The sequence below is a fragment of the Delphinapterus leucas genome, chromosome 13 (assembly GCF_059928025.1).
Source record: "Delphinapterus leucas isolate spDelLeu-1000000601 "Yukka" chromosome 13, BTC_Dleu_Yukka2, whole genome shotgun sequence".
In the NCBI taxonomy this organism is placed as follows: domain Eukaryota; kingdom Metazoa; phylum Chordata; class Mammalia; order Artiodactyla; family Monodontidae; genus Delphinapterus; species Delphinapterus leucas.
The window spans coordinates 87,804,446-87,822,781 of NC_143141.1; the positions used below are offsets into that span (position 1 = coordinate 87,804,446).

At 53.1% G+C, this 18,336-nt stretch overlaps 1 protein-coding gene across 4 annotated transcripts in view; it reads right to left on the reverse strand.

The window, feature by feature from the left end:
* Positions 1 to 18,336, reverse strand: part of ASAP2 (ArfGAP with SH3 domain, ankyrin repeat and PH domain 2) — a 156,782-nt gene that overhangs the window by 13,757 nt on the left and 124,689 nt on the right. For all 4 annotated transcript variants that reach the window (XM_022554178.2, XM_022554185.2, XM_022554181.2 and 1 more), the window contains 5 exons: positions 10,633 to 10,727; positions 5,577 to 5,766; positions 4,155 to 4,240; positions 2,173 to 2,288; positions 1,104 to 1,171 (listed from right to left, as the gene is read on the reverse strand). In XM_022554178.2, the coding sequence (XP_022409886.1) occupies positions 1,104 to 1,171; positions 2,173 to 2,288; positions 4,155 to 4,240; positions 5,577 to 5,766; positions 10,633 to 10,727 (555 nt within the window). The remainder of the gene's footprint in view (positions 1 to 1,103; positions 1,172 to 2,172; positions 2,289 to 4,154; positions 4,241 to 5,576; positions 5,767 to 10,632; positions 10,728 to 18,336) is intronic.

The window sequence follows — 18,336 nt, forward strand, 5'->3', positions numbered from 1 at the left end:
CAAGACGTAGCAGGCAGGGAGCCTGCACCCCGGTATGAGGCTGGCTTATACAATTCGCTGTGTCTCAAGTCAAGCCCCCACACTCCCTAATCCACAGATAACCTTGAAGCTCAAACCCGACCACTCCCATTTAGCGCTTTGTAAACTGCAAAGTTGCAGCACACAGCCAAGGGGTGTTTGAGATCTAAAGGGTGACGGTCAGCCTGCAGGTACCCACAACTGCACACGGGAGCATCTCCATCTGGGGAGGAGGAACGTGTCCACTAACTGTTAACCCCGCTTTTCCTGACCAGCACGAGGGAATGAAGCCCTGCGGAAAATGACGTGAATGGCCAGCTTCTCAATTCTCTCCAGGAAGGCAGACAGCTGGTTCCATTCTAGGTGCACAGGAGAGAAGTTAATCCATTAGATAAATGGGTGCCTTAGCACATTAGGGTCTGACTTTTCTCCAAAGCCAGACAGCAGCCATGTGGTCTCGGGCGACTTACTTAACCCTTCCGTACCTGTCTCCTCATCTGTAAAATGGGGTAACAGTAGGTACCTATTAATTAATGCTTTACAGTAATTATCAAGATTAAATGAGTTATTGGACGTGAAGTGCTTAGGATAAAAGCTGTTAGCAGTCCTACAGCTCTGCAGCACCGACTGTTAATGGCGCCACGGACTGAGCACTTACTCTGTGCCCACTGCTCTGCAGAGTTCAACAACGATTCCCCCCAAAAACCTGCGAACTGGTATGCCTGACCCTCCTTCACACACAAGGCAACGGCGGAGAGAGCTGGCATGACCTTCCCAAGCTGCAGCGGTGGAGCCCCCTGTAAACCCGGCCTGACCCAGAGGGGCCTCAGCTCCACTCACCCCAGACGAAGCCAGGGCCGCCGTCAACATGCGCCACCAGCACATACTGACTCGTGTTCCGAGTGTCACCATAGGGGGGCGGATGGTCACCTCCTCTCTAAGGGGCCCCAGGACACTTTCTCCGAGCCATCCCCTCTAGGCCACTGGGATCTGCTCAGGACCCTCCTGCAGGCTCCGAGAGAGCCCTCACCAGGGAGCGGTGTCCCCAACCCCACCCTGTCCGTGCCGGGTGGTGGGACACTCACCAGCTCCTCACAGCGCTCGTGCCTGAGGCGCTTGGCGATGTCCAGCGGCGTCTCTCCTGACTCGTTAGCTAAGAGGCGGGGGAACGAACAGACGTGTTACGGCAAAAGCAAGCAGAGGTCTGACACTGGGAGGCAAAAAGAACCCGGCGAAGCAGCACCAAACGGAACTGAGCACAACTAATGAAATCCAGCTAGTTTGCCCCAGTCGGTGCTGAACTGTCCTGAAATCGTACAGAACTGCAGCAGTGTGCAGTCGGTAAGGTTTTATAAGACAAGGTCTGAGCTAATCTAATGAAGATAAAACCACTGAAGTAGCCAACTAATGGAAATAAATATCCAAGGTACAAGTTGTTGAATAAAGCAGTTCACGGTAATTCTCTAAGCAAAAGCACTGCTAATCTAGTTCCAGGCATCTGACTGTAGAAGACTTTACACCTCCTTTTAAGCAGTCTGAAGATTTGGAATTGTGTATTTTCTTCTAAATGAGCCTCAGTCAATGAGATTTGATGATTAATTAAAAAAGAAAAAAACCCAACTTGGCTCGCAAGCAGGCATGTGCCTTCTTTCTGCTCGTTGCTCTCTGTTTAACAGTTCTTCAAAAGCTCCACCTCAGGACAGCATCACAGCCGGACACCCTCGGGCTAGACTGTGCCTGGCCGGCTACAGGTCAGGGTCCCACAGGGGAGGGAGGGATGAAGCCCAAGCAGACATGGGTCCCTCGTGGAGGAGGCTTGGTGCCAGTGAACGGAGGGGCAGTGAACAGTGACTCTCACCAGTAAACATGCCCACCCAGAGCCAGTGAGGGGCTCAGCATGATCCCAGGTGGGGGTCAGGAACAGGAGGGCGAGATGCCCAGACCTGGTCCAGGTCACCTGGGTACCAGCGACAGCTGCAGGGCCATCCTCTGCCTCTCAGAAAATGCCTGCACATGACGGCAAGCCTACAGGACAGCAGAGGGAAACTGCCGATGAGCGCGAGACCACAGCAGCCTTGCAGGGCGGGACTGACTCCCCGGCTCTGCCCAGAGCCCCGCACCAGGAACTGCATGGGGCGGCGGGGGGAGGCTCACCGATGCCGATGGAGGCCTTGCCCCGCAGCAGCAGCTTGAGGCACTCGGCGCTGTCGGTCAGGCAGCAGTAATGCAGGGCCGTGCTGCCCTTGCCCGTCTGTTTGTCCAGGTTCCCACTGGCAAGGACGGGAACAGAGAAAGAGAACAGTGAGTCACAGGCCAGAGGACTGGGGCTGCCCGGGCAGGGACTCTCAGCTCTGCCAGGGTGGCTTGAAAGCAGCCATAGACAATATGCGAACAATGGGCATGGCTGCTTTCCTTCCCCGGGAGAGGCAGCCAGAACTCGGGTTCACGGAGGGCAGGGTTTCTCTCAATCCTCCTCTGGGGTGGGGGGCCCACAGCACCAGCCCTGCCTGTGGGCAGGAGAAGGCCTTGGCTTAAGGCCATTGGGGAATAAACAACAGTGGCAGAGCCCGCCAGAAAGGGAGCAAGGCGCCTGTGCGCACCTGAGCAGGGGCACGGGCAGGTGAACCTGGCATCCCTCCCGCTTCACTGGCAGTGCCCGTCTGGGCCTTAGGAAGCATGCGTGACTTGCCCAGTCTGTCCCACACAGAAGGACGTGGTAAGCTCTTCTCATCTTACTAACAACACTCTTGCCAGGAAGGGGAAAAGCCGCTCTTCCAAAGTTCGGAGTCCCCAGGCTCCTCTGAGCTGCCCTGAAAACAGGCTACGGGGGAACCGTGAGGAGACCACAAAGATTCTTCCAACACAAAACAAAACCAGGAGATCCCAGGACAAGCCACTCAACCCACTGGTGGAGGTGGCCCTGGGCCTGTTCGGAGCTGGACAGACATGTGGGAACAGGAGCGTGCCCATCAGGAGGTGATGCCCGCAGCTCCCATCAGCGGGAAACCAGCCACACTTACTCCTTCCTCCCGCCCTCCCTTTCTTTTTTAAAGCAGCTACATTTTCAGTGTGAAAAAGGAGCCTCGCTTCTGATCTCCCCTCTACTCCTGCTGTCCTCCTCCCATTCTGGAAGAAAAGAAACCAGGATTCTGCTTCTCCTGCCCCTGAGAATTTGCACTGAGGGGGATGGCACCGCTCAGCTGCTCATGGAGCTGGCCCCTGCCACGCTCCTGGCACTGGGACAGCATTCAGGCTCCATCAGAGGACAGGGCGGTCCGAGCAGCTTCCCCCAGGCATCCAGAGAACTCCCGGCTCCTGGGGAAGGAGCTGCCTCCCAAGCTCCTCCACCTCTGGCCATGTCTTCTTCTGAAGACAGCCGGGAACGGCAGAAGATACAAAATGCAAAATCTCTCCTTGCTTCTGCTTCTTCTATTCCATCTGAAGCCAATTTAACCAGCACCGCCCCCTCCAGCACCCACCCACCCACCCACGCCAGGATCAGGCAGTCAGGATGCTCCTTGACGGGGCTTCACCACTGGCCTTCAGCTGCCAGGGAGGCCCCGCACCAAGCAAGGCAGAACGTACCAAATGGGACTACTGGGGCCAGGGAAGCCGTCCGCGCATGTCCTCTCTAAAGTCAACTTCTAATTAAAAATAACAGCTTTTCCAACCACGCAGAATGCCCACAACCCCGAGTTGCGGTTTACAACGTCAGCTCGGCCAGCGGCTGCAGGAGGATCTCTGCTTCCTGCTTCCCTCTCGCTCTGCTCAGGGTGCCCCGCCTGGACCTCGTGGGACCCGCACCTCATGGCACAAGCAAAGGGGTGGTCATGGGGGCCACAGACAGAGGCTGCTTTCCCGGGGCTCGGAATTCAGCAGGCCTATCGACGGGGCGTCTCCCTGAGTCCCAGACACTAGAGGCGGGACCTCGCAGACCCCGGGAGGGGGCTTTATTAGGATTGCATTCGAATACTCCACACCTGGCAGCACTGTCCCTGTCCCATGATTCCTATTCAGACCCAGGGAAATTCCAGCATCTTGGCCACACAACTAAAGCAATGGGGCAACCCCTGGCTCCATTCTCAGAAACACCAAGGAACGAAATCAAACACCTTCCCTGATTTTAGAACACCTACCTGTTCTGAACTAGAAAGTCTACAATGTGAAGAGAAGTCCGGTCCACGGACCTGACAGCCAGGTGGAGGGCAGTTTCATCCGGCTCCTGAAGACCAAGCAGAAACATCCCAGAATTCCAAGGGGCGCATTCAATTCTGTGTCCCACATGAGAAAAACTGTGTATTTCTCTTCCAAAAGCCTCTACATCTTTCCTTTGAAAAACGTTACCTCTAAGATACCAAGGCCCCCTTTAATCTCCACGGCAAACTCTGCCCCTGGGAACCTGCAGTTTAGAGACTGGCCCTATTCCTCCTTACTCCACGGGAAATAATGAGGAATTCAGGGGTTTCATGGCAAAGTCCTCTCGATCTTTCTGCCCTCATCCCTGCACCTCAACATGAGGTGTTGCCTGTAAGAGGGGTCTCCGTTCTGGCTCCAGGAAGGTTCCCGGGCTCTTAAACCTGCTCCCTGGGTAAATATAAATGTACGTCTTAAATGCCGGGTTAAAATTTTTCATTCTATACTTAGAGATAACGCCATCAATGCTAATACCTGGACTGCCTTCAGTTGCCACTAAATGGCACATGACTACCCCTGCCTCTTCTGAAGGAAGTTCTGGCCGGTGGGAGAGAAGAATCACGAATGAAGGCTGTTTCAGGTAGGTGGGTGGGAGGGAGCTGGAGGCCAAGGGAGATCCAGGTAACGGGGAACGTGGGGCAGAGGGAGACAACGGGGCACCCCCTCCTCCTCGGCTGCAGCTCAGCTCTGAGCTGAGCACACGTGGCCCTGGGCACCCTGGCTGCAGTTCCCTATCTTACTCTCGAACACTGGACATTACGGTTCCATACAACGTGCTCAGCTGCTAAGGGTGACCCAGTCCCGTGCGCCTTTATTCTGAGGGTAAGGAGGGTCCAGGGGGCTGTGAGTATGCGTCCACGAGGGTAAGGAGGGTCCAGGGGGCTGTGAGCGTGCGTCCAAGAGCACACCCGCGGAAGAGATTTAGGACACACCGGCCGTAACACTGGTTGTTTCCTGCAGACGGATCCCGACGGTGAGACCCCACCCTCTTGGCCCAGTTCCCCCAGGGAGGAGGGCAAGGGGAGCAGGCTGGACAGCAGTGCACCAGGCCTGGTCCAAGCTCTCCTTCCCGGTGTGGTCTCGGGAGCTGCAGCCGAGGCTTGGCTGAGGCGCTAATGCGGCTCTCGGAAGACAGAAGGAGGCGCTTAGGCCTCTGAGAAGATGCTCCTTCCCCCAGGGATGGACCTTCCTTCCAGAGCTGCCATTACAGTTCTGGTTTAAGAATCAACCACTAATTTCCTCCCCCAGGACTCACTGCCTCTTCTTTCAGAGTCACACGACTTTGTCAGCATTTCTGCTGACATTGCCTTGCCACTCCCCGCCCTCTCGCCCTTTCTTTTCTCTTTTTACAGGTCTTTTCTTACATGTCCATTGGCCAGTGGGATTTTTTCTGTAAGATCCACACCATCAGCGTATGCTTGGAGTAATCCAAAAATATCTCTTGCTTTGACAGCCTCACAAAGGCTGTGAAGTTTTGCCGCGTTATCCGCGTGTCTTTTCCTTGCGTACTTCCTCTCAATGTACTTGGCAGTAATGTAGTCCTTTCTTGCATTCCTGAAATCAAACATAATTGCCTCGTAAATGATTAAGGGCCTCTATTCAAACAGATCCCAACACCCACTCATCTATAACTACTTAAAAAAAAATCCCGTCCCACCCTCCTCGTAATAAGCAGTACTGGCAGAAAGACGGGAAGCGGGAAGTGGGCGCCGTGTGGCTCCCCCTCGGCACCTGCGTTCGCTCAGCCTCCAGGCACTTTCAAGAGGCCAGAAACCTTCCAGCTGCCAAGACAAGTGGAATCAAGGCCCGGGTCTAAGGGCTAAGTGGCCAGGTCGCGGGGCTGGCAGCCCTCACGGGAAGCCTGTCTTCCTGTTTGCGGGCACCGTGCCTAGCAGACAGGCTCACCACACACCTGACGAACCAAACGAACTGTCCATCTTCGCGGTCCATTTCCTGGCCTTCACGCGGCCTTGTGTGTGCAGACCCCGCCTCTCAAAGGAGCTCGGAGTGCCAGCAACTCCAGGGGAGCCAAAGAAGCCCGGGCTCAAATCCCGCCCCACCACAGACTGACGTGCAACCCTGGGCAAGTATGTGGCCTCAAGTCTTCTTATCTGTGCAAATGCACACAGCCTGTGAGAAGGGAATGAGCTGACACGTTTGCTGCGCTCACGGCAGGTCCTTAGGGCCTCGGAAAGTACCGATGACCTTGAAAGACAGAGAGCAAGAAAACCAGTAGCTGCTGTTTCAGAGGACGCAGCATTTTGCCCCAAGGACTCTTCCAGCAGCAGCAACAGTAAGAAATGGAGACACGATTTTTGAGGGACAGTAAACACTAATTACTTCACGTGACAATCAAGTCAGAAGTGCCAAGAAACGACCCAGTGTCCATCAGCTGAGGAACAGGTGTCCATACAATGCAATACGATTCAGCCACAAAAGGAAGGAAGCACTGACACAGCCCATGATGTGGACGAACCCTGAAAACGTTAAGTTACATGAAAGAAGCCAAACACTGAAGACCACACACTGTGTGATCCCATTTACTGAAATGCCCAGAACAGGCAAACCTGCAGACAGGTAAGCAGTTGCCCAGGGCTGGGAGAGCGAGGGGACAGAGTCGGGGATGGCTAACAGGTATGGGGGTTCGTTCTGGGGTGATAAAAATGTTCGAAAATTGCTTGTGGTGATGGATGCACAGCTGTGAATATACTGAAAGCCGGTAAATTGTACATTAAATGGGTGAATTGTATGGTATGTGAGTTACATTTCAACAAAGCTCTTAAAAAAAAAAAAGAATGTCAGGGAAAACCAAATTCCAAATACAGAAACCTGACTTTAGCCAATAGAGCTACCAGGGATATAGGAAGAATGACACGAGAGGACTGAGCCCCCTGCTTCTTTTGTCCCCTCTTTCTGGAAAGTGTGAGGTACACTGAAATTTCACAAGGTCAGGCAGGGGAGGCTGAACTAGAAGAAGGGGCCCGGGTTCCTCCCCCCCCAGCCCCCGCAGGCTGGTGGTCAGCTCTGAGAGTGCACAGTCACTCGGGCCTGGCTCTCGGTCACACGGCCGGATCTCAGCCCGGCTCCACGCTCCCCCACCCCCACCCCCGGTGACCTTGGGCTGGCTACTCAACCTCTGTATCGTGAGCACAGCTGCTTGCAGGGCCTTGCAGGATTAGATGAGATGCCACACTGAGGGCTTTAGCCCAGGGTTTCGGATGTAATTACTGTGGCAGCATGGAATGAAGAGGGGCTGGTCGTGGCCCAGGTGGGTGGGACCCACCAGCTCTTCTCTGCTGGGGCACCGCTCACTCCCACCCTGCCACCAGGGCTGCACCCACCACACCTGCTTCTACTACCGTCAGGGGCCCAGCCCCCCACGTCAACTCACCAGGCTTCGGGAGTGGGCAGGTCAACTCCAGGCTCCCAGGGTGGCTAACACCACTCCGACTGCCTCACCCGATAAATCCACTGCCTGGGTGTTTCTAAACGCAGCCTCGTGTGAACCGTGCTGGTGGACTTCACACATCACCCCACACGTGGACAGCTGCTGCGGGCTTACAGGTCACATTGAGATGTGCTGTCCATCTGACCCTCACAACAGTGCTGTGAATGTGAGCCCGTCCCCTCCAGCAGCCGGACAGCTCTGGGGGCTGCCCTGCTTTGCTGGACTGAGCTCTCCTTCCAGGGGCTCCCAGCCAGCGTGCCGCTCAGGCTGCTGCCTGGTTCCCGTCTGTGGTTGACAACTGACAACCTGTCTGATGAAACTCTATGGGTCCCTTCTGATGGGCAGTGGGGCTGGACATGTGTCAAGGTTTAGGTGGCTCCAGTAATCACTGTGGGACAGTCAGGAAGGGGCTAGAGATGAACTGGACCTTTACTTTTTAAATGTATTATCCACTTGTCCAGGGCTCTGGGTCCCGTCCCCTGAAGGTTGTCCCTCCACAAGCTCAGGTACAGGTCTGTTCTGGGCAACACCACGCCCCATGGTTTCGTGGAGGGAGTTCACTCTGCCGGAGCGATTCCCCCACCCCCTCTTTTTTTGGGAAAGGCTAAGGCTTTTGGAGAAAAGGCAATGAACTTAATGTAAGAATGCATTTGGCATTCGTGCTCAGAGAGAGGGGCTTCTTATACTCCCGAAGGACAGGACGTGCACGAGGGCCCTAAGTCACAGGAGAGAAACAGTCCTGTGGCCTCTGGGAGCAGACGCAAACCTGGCTGCTCCCCCTTCCCGCCTACGTGTATCTCTCAACACCCCCCAAATCCATCTGAGGATTCACAGGCCACGAGATGGTCTTTGGCTTCCCTTTCAACGAATTTATCTGCAGAAGGTGTGTTGCTCTGAGATAAGCCAGATGTAATCTGGAAGTAAAATATTAGCTTATTTAAGTAGCCACAGAGCTAGGACTTCACCTCTGACCCATTGATTCATTATATATGTATTTCCCACCACAAGCAACATATTGTGGTGGGAGATACAAAAACGAGTAAGACGCAACTTATTAGAAAAATATGTGTAAATACCTCGGTACAATGTAAAGTGGGATGAGCTGCTTTAAAACAGAACTAAGTGCTACAGGAGAACAGGAGCCCAGTGACTGATTTCAGCTGAGGAGGTATCAACGTGGGTAGCATTTTGCCATCACATTGGTCATCTGCTCTCATTTTGGAAAAACAAGAGGGGGAGGAGTAAACGTCCTTTTCATTTGTGCCAAGGCTGGGGGGCGGGGAGGGGCCCCAATGCAGATGCAACGTTTATATCCAAGAGTCCCAAGCAGATGGTATCCATTGTTTTAGAATCATCTTGCCCCACAGTAAACAAATGATCTGCTTTTATAGTGCCCCTGGTACTTGGAAGAAATGAGTTACCATATACTTTGTTCAAAGTTGATCAGTATTACAGCATTTCGGGAGACCAGTCCCTTCACCACGAGAGCAGGTGTCCGTTAGACAGTAAGTAAAGTGCCGCAGTGGGCCACGATGTTTCCTGTCCTAAACAGATCTTCTCGTATCCCAGGAAGAGTCAGCTCTCCTTGGGGTAACTCTCCAACTGACACCTGCCTCGAGAGGACCCTAACTTTTCACGGCGTGTGGAATCAGCTCCCGGCATGTGTGCTGCCCCACTGCCCACGCCCATGGTGAGCAAGCAGGGCTGCCGACACCAACCCGGTACAAGACGTGTGACCGCTTCACCCCTTCGCACGTCCCAGCGACTCTGCGAGGTGGGGATGGCTGCACCTCTGTTTCTCTTAGAGGAAAAGGGCTCAGAGAGGTTGACGAACCTGCCCAGGTCCCACGATCGGGAAGGATGCAGCTTTCTGTGTCCCGCGCTGCCTCTCCAGGTCTGGGTAAGGATACAGACTTGGAACTCGGATCTTCATCAAGAAAGGACCATCACTTTATAGACCCTGTGCCTGGAATCTAACGTCGCACCTCGTCCAATCTCAAGGAAACGCTTCCCCACTGACACTTGCTCCAGGGCCTGGACGTGAACTGACTGTCACCCAGCACCAACGCACGCGCGCTCACCTCAGACGCCGACACCTGCGAGGGTGTGGAACGCACACAGTACCTGCTCCTCCCTTTAGTTTGTCTAAGCTCCTTCACCGTATTAAGTCACCTCACCCAAGCGCAGAAGAACACAGATCCCGTGAGCTCAGCTTCCAAAGACCGGCCGCCCACAAGATGTTCCTGCCAAGGGCCGGGAACCACACCTCTCTGCAACGCTCTCCCAGCCACTGGTCTTCCCTGTCCGTGCCGAGCCCCAGGGGGAGCCCTGCCAGCACTTCTATCTCAGGCTGCTCCCAGGGAAGGGCTGTCTCGGTGGATGAACTTCCTCCTCTCCCTCACCACCTGTTTCTCCCTTGGCCTCCCCTGCCCACAGCGGGCCGGCTGGACGCCTCATGAGGCACGAAAGCTTCTTGATCAGGTTTTGTGTCCAAAGTAAAACAGAAACAAAGAAAAGCTTTTTGAAGGAAACAACACGCTCGACATTTGCACTGGGAAAGAGAACGGGACATAATCATGTATCTAGGACAACGGACCCTCCGCGCGGCTCAGAATTCACACTGAGAGAAGGCAGGTGGGAGAGCGACTCCCCTGCCCTGAGGCAGAAGCAAGGTGGTGCCCACACACCACCAGCAGAGGGCGCCACTCAGGACTCCCTCCGCCCCCGCCCACTGGCAAATCCGCTTTCCTCTGGCTCCTAAGAAAAGCTGCCAAACCGAGTTTCTACTTGGACATCCAAAAAGGTTAAAGTGACTTTATAAACAACATAGGCTGATTTCTTCCCTAAAGAAGCAACAATCGATGCACCCAAGCTTGTTTATTCCCCTGCCTCGGGGCAGGGGGTGGGGGGTGGGGCCCGGGGACAAGGCCAACCTTTGCTCAGAAAGCGAGAACAGCCAGCCCCATACTTACATGTCACTGCTCGGGTTGGGTTTGATCGAGTCCTCAGCTGGAAGGCAACACTCCATAATCTCATTGAAGCCTGCATTCCCAATATTCTTGGCAAGCTGCAAAAACAAGTCTATTTCAGGGTTCTCAATTATTAATACCTTCCACTGCTACACACGACTCACACAGCTGATTTATTTAACGGTCACTAAGAAACAGAGCAATAAAGTGGTTTGCCTTTAATGAAGCTGGACAAAACCCAAACCCCAAAGGTACCCATAAAACTAGAGATAAGAAACAGCATGGCTCTCACAGAGCAGTGTTCTCAGATGTGCTCTAGACAGAATGCCTCCGCGGACAGGGAGAGGCAGTAACTCGGCCCAGCTCGAGTTTCTTCCCCTTCTCCCCACCCCCCAAAAAGAACCTGTGCTCGCTCCGACTGAAACAGATCTAACAGCCTTTACCTGCACCAGCGAGGGGGTGGCTCAGACAGCAGAGAGGGCGCTGGGCCAGGAAGCCAAGATTCGGGTTCAAATTGTGGTCCTATTTCCTGGCTTTGTGACCACAGGCAAGGCAGTTTACCCAAGCTTCAAATTTTTTAATTAATTAATTTATTTTTGGCTGTGTTGGGTCTTCGTTTCTGCGCGAGGGCTTTCTCCAGTCGCGGTGAGCTGGGGGCCACTCTTCATCGCGGTGGGCGGGCCTCTCGCTGTCACGGCCTCTCGTTGCGGAGCACAGGCTCCAGACGCGCAGGCTCAGTAGTTGTGGCTCACGGGCCCAGCTGCTCTGCGGCATGTGGGATCCTCCCAGACCAGGGCTCAAACCCGTGTCCCCCGCATTAGCAGGCGGACTCTCAACCACTGTGCCACCAGGGAAGCCCCGAGCTTCAATTTTTTAATAATAAAATGCAGATACCTACCTACCTACCTTGCCAGGTTGTAATAATGATAAAATGAGATAATTTCTGTAAAAGCATTCAATAAACTGGAGCGTTAAAAGTGTATCTGTTCCAATGTAAGGTCCTTACTTGCCGATCAACCTCCTGACTCATCAGAAATGAGCAGGTTTTCACCAGTGCTCACTGATACAGGCACTGTGCTGGACGCGGCAGGTACAAGATAAACGCCAGGCCGCCCTGGCACGCTCCTGAACGGATGTGCAGATCTGGAGTGACCAGGATCCTTAAGAGCGCGGATTTCATCCCACCCCCAGCACCCAGCTCAGCACCTGACCGAGATCGGACCCTTCAATATCTAACGAAACAAAGAAACCGAATGGAAGCACCGGGCCCAGTGCTTTGGAGAGAACAGACATTTTCACTTCCACGTTGAAAACGATGCCGTGGGAGCAGCGACACTTCTGGTGCTTCTGCCCTCGGTGAGTCACGTGGACACAGGCTGAGTGGGACTCTCTGCGAGGAAAGGCTGAGCCCCAGTGGCCTCTTCTCGCTACAGGGGGACCGGCTGGAGCAACAGCCAAAGGGATGTGGGTCAGACAGGGCCGAACTTCCTGGTGGCAGGTAAGAGGGGATCTCGAGGGAGGCCGAAGGACAAGGGAAACACGCAGTCAGCCTGATAATCGGGTGGGGAGCCTTCCTAACTCTTCCCTGTCCTTGACAAGTGAACAGAGCTTCTGGATGCCCTGAGCCCCACGCTCTCAGCAGCCCTGCCTTGGGTCCTCGGTCCTCAGCCCTGGCCCCGGGGCCTCAAGGCAACGTCAGGTGGCAAAGCCCCAGGCTGCCTCACTGCACTTTCCTGGAGACAGGGCTGCCCGTCAGGGTGGTGCAGAGCAGGGGGCCCGGCGTACCATGGAGCTGACGCCCCGACGATTTCGGGGGCGCCTGGTGCCAGATCCAGGCTGAACCTCGGCGTCGGGGCCCCGGTTTAGAGGCAGGCCCACGCTTAAGGCCCCACCGTTCAGTGCAACGTGGACGCCATCCCGCACCCAAACCTAGTTATCTGCAGGGCAGTGACAGGACAAGCCACAGCACCTGCCCCTGGGAGCCTCCCGGTCTGCAAAGAGGAGGATCCCCCGGAATCCGAAAGCTGCTCCCCTTCTGCTTGGGCTTGGCTGGCTTACTAGGGGACAGCTGGTCCAGGGAGCCACCACGGCCGTGCGTCACACTCGTCCAACGTGGAGAAATATGCCGCCTCACAGCTTCACCAGGCTCCAGCGAATAGTTCAGCCTGCAGAGAACCTTCTGGAACCATCAACAAAAGCAAAGCACTTGCAGATGGAGGCTGCAGGGTCAGGTCAAGAAAATGTGCGGTCCAGCAGGCCGCACGGGCAGGAGCCTAGGCAGCAGGAGGGCTGGTTAAACAGCCCGGACACACACGCCCTCCACTCCCGGAGCCCCATCGCCGGCACATGGGGCCGCACCGAGGCTGATGGGGGACCCTGGGGTGTTCAGGTGCCGCGTCCTCAGGGAAGCGAGCCCCAGGACACACGCGGAGCCCTCGGGCAGGCTGGGCTCCGGGTCTGGCACACGGGCCTGCTCCAAGGGGCTCGGTCTAACGAGACAGAGGTTAATGAAAACGGAAAAGAAGGGCACCGTGATACGGGCTAGACTGAGTGCTACGGAGACGGCCAGGGGCCGGCAGCAGAGCAGGGACCTGGTCTAGACACCCGCTTTCCCACAGCCCGAATTTGCACGAAAGCCTGTGTGCGTCTCCCTCACTGCACAAGGCGCCCTGTGCACGGGGACCTGGAGTCACACATGCCTGGAGACCTGCAGCACCAACCCTTGAGGGGCCCACTGAGCCAGAAAGAGGCCATAGGTTTTCTCTAGAAACTGTTTCCAGAGTTTGGGGTGAGGATGGGGAACCTCCTGCACCCTGTTGTCATGTTTCCACGTGGAGGGTCACCAGTTCCTGTGACATTCTGTCTTCCTCTGTTTTTACACACCCGGAGGAAAGAAGCGGACAGTGAGAGAGACGACTTCCCTGCCCGAGGGGCTCAGAAGAACGGGCACCCACAGGAGGCAGCATCTGGTGGGTGTACCGCTCTGCCTGTGCCTGGGGCTCGGCTGCCACCACACGTGTGAACCAGATCGCCGATTCCGCTGTTTTCAACCATAAATCAGACCTTTGCTCTCTCAAGCTGTTCGAAACGCATGTAGGGAAATGGGGTGTTAGCTATTGGGCCCCCTCAGGTCCCAGGAGGCTGGAAGGCTTGGAGCACATGGCACATCTTTAGTATACAGGTGGATAAAAAGGCCCGGGGCAGTGAAGGAACCTGACCCTGGTAGGCGAGCTAAGAGACAGCAGTGAGCCCTAGACTGCTGCCTCCAAAGACCGGAGCACGAAAAAATACCCTGTGGTGTGCAAAAAGCTGTGTGTCGTGCCTCACCTGCGCCTCTAGAAATTCTGCTTTTGGTCTATTTGACAAAGTATATAATATGCTCCTTAGTAAGTAGTACAAGTATAAACTATACATCACACACGTATATGTTTGGGGGCTCAATTTTTTCTGGTAGGGTTTGTGGTTAAAAAAAGTTCAGAGTTGTGATTTAAGAACAAAGAATAGAACACAGGCTCCGGCCTCCCTTTTAAAATGGGGTTCTTGTTTAGGTTAGATAAGACAAAGGACCTGGGACAATGCCTGAAGCATAACAGTCACTCAATAAACGGTACCTGGTTCTACACTGCTTGCTGCCCTTTGCAGCCCGAGTGGCTTCATTTCAGACCCCGGTGAAACCGCAGTATGATCTGTGAGGAAGCTCTTGGTTTCTGAGGGCTTTCCTCCCCACTCCCTCTCTCGGATCCAGCTGTCGGCTGGTCTGCTTTATATTTAACAGCTGGTTAACAACTTCATGAGGAGGCAGGAGAAAGTCATAAAATAGGCCCGAGTCAGTAATACGTGCTCCTGGGGGTTTCTGACCCTATTCTTTGATGGAAGAAGGTTTTTAACTTACTGACTCAAATTCAATTCCATAATACTGAAATTTCCTTTACTAATTTCACTTACGATGTGAGACCGATCATATGATGCTAGGACCCTCGTACCGACAATACTGCTTTATGCAGCACCTGAAAATCGGAACTGAAATCGTAATCTTCTATGTTAAGGGGGAACTTTATCTTTTTAAAATTTATGCTTATCAGGAGGTTTTCTGAAAGCAGATTGGCTTTAAAATCTAAGGATCTTAGGCTGGTGCATGCTAGAGTAGTTAAAATGGCACAGCTTCCCTGAACTCTAATCAAATTAATACTTCAATTACCCCAGTTTCTTTCCACCGAGTAAAAAGTGATTCTAGAAGCAGGAGGCAAAGGGAAGGAAAGATGACTGCTGACCAGCCACCTTCACGGATGCTGCTGAAACCCACTCGGTTGACATGGGAATCAAGCATGCTTTGAAACAAAAACAAATTAAGAAGGAAACGGTGAAACCGCCACAACATACCATCAGGGGAAACTGTTTACAAACCCCAGGCCAGAAAATACTTTATGGAATTAAGCAAAAGACTTCTGTCCTGAGGACCACGGTGAGGCCGTATGGGGGGACAGGAGCTGCACTTTACAGGGTGGGTGAGCATCTGTCTACTTAGAACACAGTGCCAGCCAGGAAATGAAAATCCCTGCTCGTGTATCTGCTGTCTCCATCAGGCCGTGCAAAAACCCCTCTCCTGTCACAGCACATCCACGTGTGTGGCTCTGTGACTCTGCTCTGGAAAGCAGCCCTATCCGGGCTGCAGCCTCGGACACGACGGCAAGTTATCTTCCAGTTCCCCCTCTTATCTCTTTAATAGGGTACAAGGGCTCTAATTAACATGTGCTGCCCAAGAAAACGTATTCCGATGAACACACCAGCCCAAGACCCTGACACCACTGCTCTGTGAACCTGAAAGGTTCACAAACAGAGCAGTCAACCCGGGTGGGGTCTCCCTGCGGATTCACACATTAGGACACACAGATGATTCTTCTGGAAGGATTTTGTTCAAATCATCTTGGAGGAGAAGGTAACAACGATAATAATAATAGCTAATACTTCATAGTTCTCACTACATGCTGGATGTAATTCTGAACACACACACACACACAGTGTGTGTGTCAAGCCTTCAGGAGATCTTTTGTTCAGGCATCTAAGCAAAATAAAAGAACCAGGTGTTCTAAAAAGGCTCGACATTCTCATGCTTTACAAATGGTACTAACAACACCTGACACACACCCTCCACCTATTGCTTAACAAACGGCTGAGGAATAAGGGTCTGGAGGTGGTGTCATGCCCGCAGTACCAGGGTTGGGGTGAGAGGGGGAGACGTCTGCCTCCTGTGAGTGGCCAGACAGGCGAGTTCAGGGGCAAAGAGAGGGTGGGACTAAATCCCACGTTGATTCAGGCCTCTGCCCTTTGTTTTTCTGATAACCACTCAGGAAAAGAGGCTTAGATAAGGGAGAGTTTAAAGCTATGGCAGAGATTAGACATCAGAAACATGCAGATCTTAGTTAAGCAGCCTCTTCCTGATTTCTCCATAATGGCTGAGAGTTGGTCAAACTTTGAACGCCTAGGAGAATATACAGACAGATACAGACGGAGGCTCCAGGAGAAGACACAAAGCTCTGAGCCTGGGATCAGAAGCCAGCTCATCTTTTCATCGAAATGGAGACATTCTCCTTCCAACCGTCTCTGGTGTTTCTCTCTGCAGTAGGCAGTAGTCTCAGGCAGATCGTCAGTTAAGTTTCTGAGACACGTGTAAGCAGGTATAACAGGTGTGTCAGGATCAGGCTCCTACCAGCTTGCACAAGCCAGCTGTTAGACAGCCGTTATTAAAAATTACATGATATAAACTCATGATCAAAGAAACTATACTAGGGAAGTCCCTGGCAGTCCAGTGGTTAGGACTCCCCGCTGCCACTGCCGGGGCCCAGGGGTCAATCCCTGATCGGGGAACTGAGATCCCATAAGCTGCGTGGTGCAGCCTCAGAAAAGACAAACAGAAAGACTATACTAAAAACAAAGTAATACTCAAAACTCATCACTTCCTATTTTACTATGCTGTTTTTGAGGCTGTATTTGCGCGGCAAGCTTACTACATAATGTGTGCGGTCTTTCCCACCGCACATTCAGTTATCCACACTGCGGCCTGCAAATGGCCACGGTGGGAGCATTTACATCACGTGACTGGGACTACAAAGCCGGGCTTTTTTCCCTCCCAGAGAGCTGGCGGTTAGACATTTGTCAGGCATGAGGATGGGGAATGAGGAGGGATGGTAGTGATGTTTAAATGCTCTCCACAGGGAGAGTCCCCAAGGGCTGGGAGTGTGAGCTCTGGAATCAGATTAAAGAGGCCTCCACCCCAGATCTGGTGCTTTGATAACTACATAACCCTGGGCTTGTTAAAACATTCTAAGCCTCAGTTCCTCTTCTGTAAAATGGGGATAACACACCAGGGCCACAGGGCTGGAGTGAAGAGCAAAATGACCTAAGACAAAGCGCTGTGCAAAGTGCCTGAGAAGCGCCTCGCACAGAATCAACAAGTATTACTTCAGCATAAACCACTTAACACTTCCAATTGTTTTTAAAAAAACCACCAGGGCAGTACAGCCACTGCAGTAGTTTACCAGTGCTCACTGAGAAGTAATTTATGTGTCTCTGAATATATACCGTGAGAATTTCAAATCTATGCCATCGCCAATTACCCAGGATACCGCCTGCACACACACAGCTCTATGATGGAGGCTGTATGCGTTATGACATTAAAAATAACTGTAGTGTGTAACCAAGAATACACTGCTTGGGTCCCGCCAAGGCTAGCTTAGCTGTAAACCTGAAGTCGTCAGTGATGCTACTAAAACTGGGCTACCAGAATCCACTCCAGTTTCTCCCAGCTTTGTCTCTCAAGACCGTAAACGAACTCCTTGGAAGGACAGGAAGGATTCGACAAGACAGTTCTAAATGCATTACAAGTTCAGACACGTTGGATCCAGGATAGTCATCGGTACGACTTACGGCCCTGAGAGATCTACTGACCACGGTAACTGATTTTCTGCCGAGACTACTGCTCTTGACATTAAAATCCATGGCAATCGATATCCGCTTAATAGTCACTGTCCAATGCTCAGCCACCTCAAGAAACAATTTCAAATACTACCTTCTAATCGGCAGTCATAGACTTTGAAAACAGTCCGAAGAGCTCATGTTTCAGGCGCCCCGAAGCACCGCCCATGTGTGATATGCTTGTTCCTCAGTGGGGCCGGTCTCAACGCTCTGAAAGTCACTTTACAGGAAATGCTTCAAACCCCTAATACATTGCATGGCTTATGTGTTATCACCCAACCAACAATGAAACACTTTTTTCTTTAGAAACAAAGGCAGTAGAAGCAAATACCAGTACCTCTCCCAAAAGGCAGCAATAAGAGACAGAGGACAAGTCCACCGGAAGCTTGAGCCAGGTAGTGACCGCACCGCAGACTCGGCAGACGACTCAGGAAGAATGAGTCCTTTACTGTCTCTGGGCTCTGGGTTCTGCACCTGCTTAATGACTGGGGTGAACTGGACTCTGCCACCATCCTATTCCAGAATCTCACACCAGTCTCAACGCTCCTCCTTTATAAGTTCAATTCATTTTATTCATTTAAGGATAAACCTTTGTGGGACTTCCCTGGTGGGCCAGTGGGTGAAACTCCGTGCTCCCAATGCAGGGGGCCCGGGTCCGATCCCTAGTCAGGGAACTAGATCCCGCATGCATGCCGCAACTAAGAGTCCGCATGCCATAACTAAGAAGTCCACATG